This window comes from Carlito syrichta, unplaced genomic scaffold (genome assembly GCF_000164805.1).
Source record: "Carlito syrichta isolate Samal-C Ts95f unplaced genomic scaffold, Tarsius_syrichta-2.0.1 Scaffold70195, whole genome shotgun sequence".
NCBI lineage: Eukaryota > Metazoa > Chordata > Mammalia > Primates > Tarsiidae > Carlito > Carlito syrichta.
The window spans coordinates 51,977-63,373 of record NW_007014291.1 but is presented as its reverse complement, the minus strand read 5'-3'; the positions used below and the strand labels follow the sequence as shown (position 1 = coordinate 63,373).

Genomic DNA, 11,397 nt, shown 5'->3' with positions numbered 1-11,397 from the left:
AATTAGTCGGGCATGGTAGCACGCGCCTGTAGTTCCAGCTACTTGGAAGGCTGAGGCGGAAGGATCGCCAGAGCCCAGTAGGTCGAGGCTGTGGTGGCCGAGAGTGGCCACTGCACTCCAGTCGGGGCAACAGAGTGAGACTCCAACTCAAAAAAAAAAAAAATGAGCCAGGCATGGTGGCACATGCCTATGGTTCCAGCTACTTGGAAGGCTGAGACAGAGGGATCACCTGAGCCCAGCAGTTCGAGGCTATGGTGGCTGTGAGCATGCCACTGCACTCCAGCTTGGGTGACAGAGTACGATTCTGACTAAAAAAAAAATAGAGAATAAAATAAAATGGGGGTAATACTATTCACCTGGAAGGTTTGCTATGCAGCTTCTAAGTAGTTCAGTTTATAAAAACACTGGAACCCTGCAGGTGTTAGTTTTGGTGAGTTTTTCTTCCTTCCTATTATTAGAAACTCACTAGGTAGCCCAAACCATTACACACTTTCCACTCTCAGAATGTTTATGTCTGTGAAAACATACCAAGATAAATGACCATATATTTATTTTTTTCCAGGTGTCCATATTTCTAAAGGACAAAGTTCAGAATTCTAATGGTCGCTTTGTGTTGCCAGTTTGCGGGCCTGTCCCCTGGGGAACTGAAGTTCCCGGACTCATCAGGTGAATTCTCAACAGTAATTACCAAGGCTGCATTTGGGGTGCTGGGAGACCAGTACGTAGGCCACCATAAAGGATGCAGCACTGCTGAGCCCCCAGGCTCTCTTGACAACCCCTCTGCAGTAAAGCACAGCTATTAAAGAGGACAGGTTCTAACCCAGCTTTGCCACTTAGCAGAGGGACTTGAGGCAAGTCACCCAGTTCTCCAGGACTCATTTCCTCTTCTGCTAAATGGTTCCTGCAAAGATGAATAAGATAATGGTGCTCCAAAGTGCTCACACTGCACTGGGCGCATAACATTGCTCAATAAATACTAGTAGTAGTAGTATTATATTATTATTATTATTATTATCACAACCAACATCTTTATCTTGAAGGAGTGCATGAATTCCTTTTTGTTCCATAGTACAAAGAATAACGAAGTCTCCAGGACTACCTAAGCTTGGAGAACATTCCATCATGTTATACTTTGTATTATAGAATGTTCAACAACAAAGGTGAAGAAGTGAAGAAGATAGAATTCAAGCATGGTGGACACTATGTCACTGCACCCAAAGAAGGTTCTTTTGAGCTTTATGGAGACCGAGTCCTGAAACTGGGAACTAACATGTAAGCAAATTTTCCTTCTCTAAATTAATTCAAGTCCAAGGGAGGCCACTTCATTTTAACAACACAACCTGACTTCTCCTGTGGAAATCCCTCTGATGACTGTACTTATTACCCCTCGCATGCCTTGCATACAGCACCGTGACATTTTCCAAGGGCTCCCAAGAACTCCAGACATAAGGTGACTCCATGGATTGAAAACATACATAATTTTAAATATTTATGGAAGAGGACTAGCCAAAACCTCTGTTGCACTGGAAATCCAGAAGGACATAGCCTTCATGTAATGCTACCATCTTTTCAGGGATAATGTTACTCTTTACAGGAGAAGGCATTTCCACAGCTTCTCTAGACAGTTTTCTTTGGGAGGATATGACATTTGAGTGGTTAACACCCACTTATTTGGTGCTCACAGTATCTTTCTGGGTGCTATTGAATGTCTCAAAATGAAAGCCAAGAATGGTATTGATGAGTTAGAAGAAAGTCAGTGGGCCAGGCATGGTGGCTTGAACCTGTAATCCCAGCACTTTGGGAGGCCGAGTTGAGGGGACTGCCTGAGCCCATGGGTTCAAGAACAGCCTGGCAACTTGGTGAGACCTCATCTTTACAATAAATCAAAAAAATTATCCAGGTGTGGTAGCATGCACTTGTAGTACCGGCTACTTGGAAGGCTGTGGTGGAAGGATCACCTGAGCCCAACAGGTCAACACTGGAGTGGCCATGAGTGTGCCACTGTACTCCAGCCTGGGCAATGGAATGAGACTCCAACTCAATAAAAAAAAGAAGGAAGTCAGTGAAAAGGAGCTGGGTAATTTGCCATTTTGTGTTGACAACAGGTACAGCGTGAATCGGCCTGTGGAAACTCATATGTCTGGAACATCAAAGAACTTAGCCTCACAGATACAGGTGAGCTTCTTTCTTCCCACCTCCTTACAGCTTTTTCTGGATACAGAAATCTACATGGAGAAGGAAAGGAACTCTTTAGAGTTCAGCTAGCCAACATTTTCCTCATTGTTTGCAATCTTTTTCTTTGGGCCTTAATAGTACACAGGTTTTTAGTTGTAGCTTTTCATGGAGACTTCCAGTGATCTCACTAATTAGGTAATTTTAGGCTTTGCTCAGCCATCATAATTAAGCAGGAACCACACAACAGGACATGTGAAATAGCATTGTACCAGTGCCATTAGGTCCATGGTTGCTGACTTCAGCATCTGTGCGTATTCTGATCATTAAAATATGTCTTTTTCATGCTTTCCTTTATAGTGCTGTGGTAGCTAAGTCCAAAGTGTGGTTTTAGTTTCTCTGAATTCCATCTTTACAAATTTTCACTGAACTAGCTCCCAGCTTGCTATAGGACAAATAATGGAATATTAAAGTATTCAGCAAATATTTATTAAACTGCTTCTATGGACCAGGTACCTGGGGACACAAAGCTGACATAGGTGTGGTCCCATCCTGAAGGGGCTGATAGTACCCTGGGAAAGATGGAAGGAGCTGTGACAGGTGGGAGAAGGGCTGTGCCAGAAGAACACATGTTCTGTCCGGTGGGGTGGGGGTAGGGAGGGGAGTCAAGAAGGCTTTTCAGAGGAGGTGATAGTGAAGTGGGGCTTGAGAGCATATAAAACCCTCAGTAGCAGAGAAGGAGAGATAGGCACGTGACCAAGGTGGCAGGCTGAGCAAAGACATGGGGGCAGAAGAACATGGTGTTTGGAGAAGCAGGAGACAGCTCGTCTCCCATGAGCCTACAGCAGTGTAATTCAGGCCGCTGGCAGAGACTGACTGGACAGGGACAGTGGGGCTTATTAGAAAGAGCCCTAAACAGTTTGGACTTTGTTCTTTAAACAGGAGGTGGAGGGGTTCATTTCAACCCAAGGAGAAATGAGATGAGAACTGTCTGTTGGATAATTGGCGGCAGAGTGCTGGGAGAAGCAGAGCAGGGGCAAAGGTGGGCATGGGGTGAAGACAATGAGAGGAGGGAGTGACTCGAGGGGTGTGTTCCTGACCATCGCCACCTGAGGGCAGTGTGGCAGCTCCTCTGGAATGAACACCCTTCCACTGGTGACTTTACTGAGGCTTCTTGCAAATGCTGAGAGAACTGGAATCATTGAAGAGGAAGCAGTGTTCTTCTCCTTCAAGGTGGAAGGTAGTTTGAGGAGAAATGTGCTTCTCTGGGAACTTGCATTCATCTTGAAAGTATGAAATTCTCTGGATTGCTGTATTGCTAGTTTCCCTCTGCTTCTGGTTTGGTGTTTTTGTTGTTGTTGCTAAGCCTGCTTTCTACGCTTTATTTGGACTCAGAAATAATTTTAACAGTTATTGTTTTGCCTTATTTTGTAATACCTCCCTGTGTCTCTGAGGTCTTATCAGGAAATGTGATCACCTTCGTGTGGCTAACAATCATGCAACTGTTTCTGCAGGAAAGCATTGCTCCAAACCCTCTTGCTAAAGAAGAGCTGAACTTCTTGGCTAGGCTGATGGGAGGAATGGAGATTAAGAAACCCAGCGGCCCCGAGCCAGGATTCTGGTTGAATCTCTTTACCACTGATGAAGAAGAGGAGTATGTTTTAAACTTGCTTATTTATTTATTTATTTATTTATTTATTTACTTATTTACTTATTTATTTTGAGTTGGAGCCTCACTCTCGCCCAGACTGGAGTGCAGTGGCATGCTCCCAGCCACTGCAGCCTCGACCTGCTGGGCTCTGGCGATCCTTCCACCTCAGCCTTCCAAGTAGCTGGAACTACAGGCGCATGCTACCATGCCCAGCTAATTTTTTTATTTATTGTAGAGATGAGGTCTCGCCAAGTTGCCCAGGCAGGACTTGAACCTGTGGACTCAGGCAATCCACTCACCTCAGTCTCCCAAATCATGGGATTACAGGCTGAGCCACCGAGCCGGGCTGTAAACTTGCTTCTTTAAAGACATATAGAAATCCCAATTGTGATAAGAACCCAAAACTGACCATTACAACCAGTGACATTTATAAATACAGATGCAAAGATCACAAATGAAATGCCAACAAATTCAATAACCTAGTTAAAGAAGCCACCAGGAGTCAGTGGCCTGGACCTTCTGGAGTCATTCAAAAAGAGAGTTCTAATATTTTACTTAGCAGAGCACAGCTAAAAAAGCAACATTAGAAGCAAAGTTGACCATATTAAGAAAGATATGTTAAGAAACCAGAGGGAGGTTGGAGCTTGATTTCTTTGGGATTTGATAGTCTCACCCAAAACCAATAACAATAGTAATTCACCAACATGTAAACAGTACTTTACAGTTTACAGAGCACTTTCACATGCATTCTCTCATGTGACCCTCCTCACAATCAAGTATTTAGGGTGAGCGTTGCCTTCTATTTTCCCATTGCACTGACTTCTTTTGTTTACTTCCTTGTGACAGGTACTGTGTTAAGTCCTGGGGACACAAAGATGTAGTAAGACCTAGAGCCTATCCCCAGGAAGCTCCCAACTTAGTGGGAGAATGAACATGTACATGAGTTATTTTAGTGCCGTGTCATGAATGCTCTGATTGAGGACACAGTGACTAACTTTGCACTGGCAAATTGAAGGAGTTGGCATGTGATCTGAGTCTTGGAGTCTGTCAAGCAGAGGAAGGGGAGAAACAATCTTGGCAGAGTTTAGTGTGTGCAAAGGCACAGAGACATAAAAGAATGTGACTTTCTAAAGTGTGGTATGCGTTGGTTGGAGATGGGGTAGAAAGTTGAAAAGGGCAGAAGATGAGGCAGGAAAAAATAGGTTGTCAAGTTATCAAAAGTCAGTTTGTCATGCCAGCAGGGAGAGAATCTAACCTTGACATGTTTCTTTATCATCTTATCCAGACAAGCAGCACTAACCAGGCCAGAAGAGTTGTCCTGTGAAGTTATCAACATACAGGCTATCCAGGCACGTACCAGGGATTGCATGGGGTCAAAACTTATTCCCTTCCTCATCTTATACTAACCTTGAACTTCAGATACTTCCCTTTTTTATGCTCTAATCAGCCTGTCACTAGTGTCCCTTTTCTGACAAATAGGTGGGCAACTGAAATGCATCCCAGGGGTAGGACGAAAAAGTAAATGCCTACTGCACCAAGAGGCAGCCTGCCAACACTTCCTCTCATCCCTTCCGTCTCTCATTTCTCTAACAGGACCAGCAACGGAATGAAGAGCTGGCTCGGATCATGGGGGAGTTTGAGATCACAGAACAGCCAAGGCTGAGCTCCAGCAAGGGAGATGATTTACTCGCCATGATGGATGAGTTGTAGCCGTGCTGACCGGCATCCCCTCCCCACAAAGGGAGAGGCTACTGGATGACAAGCCCTGGGGAATGCCCCGGTGCCCAGAATGATGCTGCTAGTTCTCTACCCAGTGAAGCCGTTACCTCTGGTTCTTGTTTATATTGTAAAGGACTGTGCCAGACTCCCTCAGGAAGCGCCCTCTTTTGATGTCACACACAGACACACATTCTCAGTGAAATATATTCTGGCCTTTAAACTGGACCTTTCCCATTTTATTCCTAATTCTATGGCAACCATCCACATCATCCTGGGCCATAGGTTTGAACCCCAGAGTCAGTAGAGGGTCACTCCTGCTGTCATATTCAAATTTACTATTTCAGTTTTTCTATGGGGATCTACCTCTCACAGATGCCTGAAATCATAACAAAATCTTCATAGTTTCCTGGGATATATTCTGCCTTGTAGGTTATTTGAAATCAATCATTGTTTAAGGCAGTTGCCTCAGTTGGGAGCCCATTGAGACAGCCTCCTCTCCCTTGCATACTAGGTATTATGACCTTAAAGGCAGAATAAGGAAGGCCACAATAGGAAACACTCAGCTGGGCCCAGCAGAGTATGTAGACATCTGTACCTCTCTGCACATCAGTCTGTCCACATGTGGTTGTGGGTTTATCCCATATGGAGATGTGTACCAACAGGATAATTTGCTTTTCAGCATGATGTGTACCGCTTACCCCCAGGATCGTCCTCTGCCATTTAGTGTGCTTGCCAGCTAAGACACCCAGTATCATGTGCTATGATGTCTGTCCCCCGCCTTACCATCAGTCATAGCACATGATACCAAGCAGGGCCTCAGGTTGGATGCACGGGAGGCACATGTGGTGTGCCCCTTTCCCTTCCATGTACCAGCCAAGCCACTTCCCCTGGCAAGATGTGGCAGGATGCCAAGTTTAATTGGGATCCATGTAAAATGTCTCTGGCCAGGGCTGCCTTCCTGTTGATTCAGGAAGGAGCAGCAGCCGTCTACCACATGTGCCCTCCTGGGACTGAGTAGCCAGCGGGTTCGGGGCCAGCTAACATCCAGAGGTCCAGGTCCATTCAGTCCTATGGAAGGAACAGCCAGAACAGGAGAAGTGGGAGAGAAACTTAGCTGAGCTGGTCACAGCCTGAGATGGGGCCGACTGCAAGAACTCCTGTGGCGCCCTGGGGAGGCTCAAGGCAAATACCGTTCTGGAATGGGAGGGCCAGCCTATGGGCACAGGGTTTGGAGACAGAATGATAAATCACCAAATAGGTTTAAGTTGCCTCCTACCCAGTAAAGTTACACTTCCTTACTTATAAAGACAACCCCCCCCCAGCCCTCACAAAAAGTCTGACAAGGAGAAGAGGCATATTGTGCTGCTAAATGCTTATTGCAGCAGATGTACAAAGAGCCTTTAGTCTTAGCCTCTTTTAAGCAATTTGGCCACCATTCTGGGGTGCCTGACTGGGTAACAGGTGAATGGGAAGGTCTGTCACAAATCTGAACTTCACTGTCTGCTCTGAGCACGTCCTGGGCCTTGGAGGTGGGCCACGAGCTCCCGGGAAGCAGCAGCAGCCTCGTCCCTCCACCTACCCCAGATCATCTGTCCTATCATAAATAAACGAGATACTGATCTCTATAAGGCAGCTCTGTGATGAGGCAACCTGTGAGTTTCATGTCTCTAGACTTGTACAAATATTGAGAAAAATAAGTTTATTTGCATGATGGTTTAGGGCATCCAGAGAAAGCATGGGAGCCAGGAAGAGGCAAAGAAAAAGGGAGGTAAGAATTACTCTGCCCAAATTGTGGACTGAGTACTAGAAATGTATCAGTGTTCTTTAAAACCATGGCAAAGGGTGCAAGGGTGTCATACAACAGTGCCCAGTGCACTTCAAGGGGAAGCACCCTGGTCAGAAACGGGACACTGCACTCTGGTCGCATGCCTGCCCTAAATTCACCATGTCATCCTGGACTGGTTATCCTCACCAAGCCTCAGGTCCCTCAAGAAGAAAGAAAAAGAGCTCAAATCCAGAGTGCCCAGATAAGTTACTGAGTTGACAGATTCCAAGACCCTCCCCCAGGTGGGACCTGAGAATTGGAGTTGCACCCCGGCTGCCCCCACCCTGTGCTTTGGGGTAAATCTGCTCTCTTTCAGCTCTTCTGTGACTGTAACCTCTTAGAGTGTTAGAATACCCTATAGATTCTGTAAGGCAAAGCTGTAGGAGAGCCAGAAACCAAAGGACTTTAATGGCTCCCAGAAGAAAGAGCTAACCAGAATCAAGAGTGAGGGAGGAAGAAAAAAGGGGGGAATGTATCCCTCAGTTCTAAGAAGAAAGTCATCCCGTATAGTCCACATAAGTATCTAACAATTTTTAAAGGTAAAACTCACTTTTTTCCTTGGATCTAAATCTCAGTAGGTGAGAAACTAACTTCAGCATGATACCCAGGTCCTGGAGATGCCTGGATCTAAACCAGATCAGCTTCCCTCTGGTCTGTAACCATCTGGTTTGTCATGCTTGTCTACATCCAGTATAGAGCCACACTGTCTCTTTTGCACCAACTCAAGCCACAAGAAACCATAGAAAGAGAAATGCAGATTTTAGAAAATTTAGCATAATATCTAATCTTCAAGGCCCAAATTAAAATCTGAAAACTAATACAACCTTTACCTATCTCTTGCTTTCTTTAAATTAAGCCCTGGATAACTCCTTTTCAGTAGTTGAATCCTGGACATCTGACAGTAGAGGGAGTTCCAGAAGGGAGTGGGTAAGGAAACCCCTCCAGAGTTGAATCTTTCCTGCATAGCTTCCTGATTTGGTATGAAGTAAATTCTTAGTTCATACTCACCCCTGTTCAAGTGAGGATGTCAAGATGCATTCCAGGGGACAATGGAAATTATTTTGGATCCTTTGATAACCTTGACACTCCTTACCGCCACCACCACCACACACATGTACGTTCAAGATACTTTTTGTTTCTGATCTGTGTTGCCTCTGTTGACAAAAATAACATTACCTGGCCAGGTGCAGTGGCTTATACCTATAATCCAAGCACTTTGGGAGGTCAACATGAAAGGATTGCCTGAGCCCATGGGTTTGAGACCAGCCTGGACAACATGGCGAGCCCTTATCTCTACAATAAATCAAGAGAGATTAGCCGGGCATGGTGGCATGTGCCTGTGGTTCCAGTTACTTGGAAGGCTGAGGCAGAACTGCCTGAGCCCAGCAGGTCAAGACTGCAGTGGCCATGAGCGACAGAAGGAGACTCCAACTCAAAAATAAATAACATTACCTTCCCTGTTTGTTCCTCAAAAGTCACAAAGCCCTAATCACCTTAGATCTGGTGAAGCCACACCACAAGCACAGTCCCAACACAATCCTAGATATGCACAATGGCCTCAGATTGTATTATTCTGTCCTTCATTCTCTTCACAAAGCTCCTTCATGTCTGTGTGTGTGTGTGTGTGTGTGTGTGTGTGTGTGTGTGTGTGTGTATGTTTTGTTTGTGTTTTGTTTGTGTTTTTGTTTTGTTTTTTTAGTCAGAGTCTCACTCTGTCTCCCAGGCTGGAATGCAGTGGCACCAGCACGGCTCACTGCAGCCTTCAACTCCTGGACTCAGGAGATCCTTCTGCCTCAGCCCTCCCAGTAGCTGGGACTACAAATGCACACCACCTTGCCTGGCTAATTTTTTATTTTTTGTAGAGGCAAGGTCTCACTATGTTGAAAAGGCTGGGCTTAAGCAATCCTCCTGTCTTGGCCTCTCAAAGTGCTGGGACTACAGACGTGAGCCACCATGCCTGGTGCTGGAACTACAGGCACACACCACCTTGCCTGGCTAATTTTTTATTTTTTGTAGAGGCAAGGTCTCACTATGTTGAAAAGGCTGGGCTTAAGCAATCCTCCTGTCTTGGCCTCTCAAAGTGCTGGGACTACAGACGTGAGCCACCATGCCTGGTGCTGGAACTACAGGCACACACCACCTTGCCTGGCTAATTTTTTATTTTTTGTAGAGGCAAGGTCTCACTATGTTGAAAAGGCTGGGCTTAAGCAATCCTCCTGTCTTGGCCTCTCAAAGTGCTGGGACTACAGACGTGAGCCACCATGCCTGGTGCTGGAACTACAGGCACACACCACCTTGCCTGGCTAATTTTTTATTTTTTGTAGAGGCAAGGTCTCACTATGTTGAAAAGGCTGGGCTTAAGCAATCCTCCTGTCTTGGCCTCTCAAAGTGCTGGGACTACAGACGTGAGCCACCATGCCTGGTGCTGGAACTACAGGCACACACCACCTTGCCTGGCTAATTTTTTATTTTTTGTAGAGGCAAGGTCTCACTATGTTGAAAAGGCTGGGCTTAAGCAATCCTCCTGTCTTGGCCTCTCAAAGTGCTGGGACTACAGACGTGAGCCACCATGCCTGGTGCTGGAACTACAGGCACACACCACCTTGCCTGGCTAATTTTTTATTTTTTGTAGAGGCAAGGTCTCACTATGTTGAAAAGGCTGGGCTTAAGCAATCCTCCTGTCTTGGCCTCTCAAAGTGCTGGGACTACAGACGTGAGCCACCATGCCTGGTGCTGGAACTACAGGCACACACCACCTTGCCTGGCTAATTTTTTATTTTTTGTAGAGGCAAGGTCTCACTATGTTGAAAAGGCTGGGCTTAAGCAATCCTCCTGTCTTGGCCTCTCAAAGTGCTGGGACTACAGACGTGAGCCACCATGCCTGGTGCTGGAACTACAGGCACACACCACCTTGCCTGGCTAATTTTTTATTTTTTGTAGAGGCAAGGTCTCACTATGTTGAAAAGGCTGGGCTTAAGCAATCCTCCTGTCTTGGCCTCTCAAAGTGCTGGGACTACAGACGTGAGCCACCATGCCTGGTCCCTCATATCCTTTCAAAATGTTGAGGCCAAGCCAGGCATGGTGGCTCACACCTGTAATTCCAACACTTTGGGAGGCGGAGGTGAGAGGTTTGCCTGAGCCCAGGGGTTCGAGACCTGCCTGGGCAACTTGGTGAGACCTTGTCTCTATAATAACTTTTTTTAAAAAATTAGCCAGGCATGGTGGCATACATTTGGGGTTCCAGCTACTTGGAAGGCTGAGGCAGAAGAATCGCCTGAGCCCAGCAAGTCGAGGCTGCAGTGGTTATGAGCATGCCACTGCACCCCAGGCTAGGCAACAGAGTGAAACTTTGACTCCAAAAAAAAAAAAAATGAAAGAAAGAAAGAAATGTTGAGGCTGGCAGGTTTTCCAGGGAAGCTCTGGTGTCAGCTAAGGACATGTGACTCAGGTTTTCTGGATAGCCTCAAGACCTCTCAGCTTAGGTTACAACTGCCTAGAAGCCAGTACTTGGTTTGTGTTGTCCTTGCATTTGTCCCTCATCCTCCTGTCTATACCCGCCCCCATTGGTGGCACCCAGTCCTCTTCCTGCTTCAGATTTAGCAAGTGGCTGTTCCTTCCCCTGTGCAAACACCCCCAGTCATGCCTTTGGCCGCCGCTTCTCCATCTTAACTGGCTTCTCGGCCATGAGACCAGCCCACCACACTTGCCTGCTGCCTCATTTTCCTTCCCTCCTAAACCCTGCAGCTTCTATCACTCCACAGACTCCGACTCTCCAGGCCGCAGCATTGCCAAATCCAGCAGCCGTTTGTCATCCCCATTCTCCTTGACTTTCGGAAAGCTCTTAGCTCTCTCTACAAACACCCTTTTCTTCCTAAAACTTTCTCAACTTTGGCTTTCGTGGTTTTGATCACTTTCTGGCCATACCCCCTCTCTTTCCCTCTGTGCCTTCTGATTCGGGGTTGCCCTGTGTGATACAGAGTTGGATGCATTTTATTAAGTCTGTCAAAATGGCCAGGTCAATTGCCAGATA

General features: G+C 46.2%; 1 protein-coding gene across 3 annotated transcripts in view; it reads left to right on the top strand.

The window, feature by feature from the left end:
• The window catches only part of LOC103254195 (protein OSCP1), a 35,108-nt gene extending 27,941 nt beyond the window's left edge, over positions 1 to 7,167 (top strand). Inside the window, exons 6-11 of one of the 3 annotated variants that reach the window (XM_008052330.1) lie at positions 563 to 666; positions 1,144 to 1,272; positions 2,106 to 2,175; positions 3,687 to 3,826; positions 5,109 to 5,172; positions 5,417 to 7,167. In XM_008052330.1, coding sequence (XP_008050521.1) covers positions 563 to 666; positions 1,144 to 1,272; positions 2,106 to 2,175; positions 3,687 to 3,826; positions 5,109 to 5,172; positions 5,417 to 5,533 — 624 coding nt within the window. In that variant the 3' untranslated portion in view covers positions 5,534 to 7,167. The remainder of the gene's footprint in view (positions 1 to 562; positions 667 to 1,143; positions 1,273 to 2,105; positions 2,176 to 3,686; positions 3,827 to 5,108; positions 5,173 to 5,416) is intronic. The other 2 variants (XM_008052335.2, XM_021709476.1) reach the window with 2 other exon arrangements.
• The last annotated feature ends 4,230 nt before the right edge of the window (positions 7,168 to 11,397 follow it).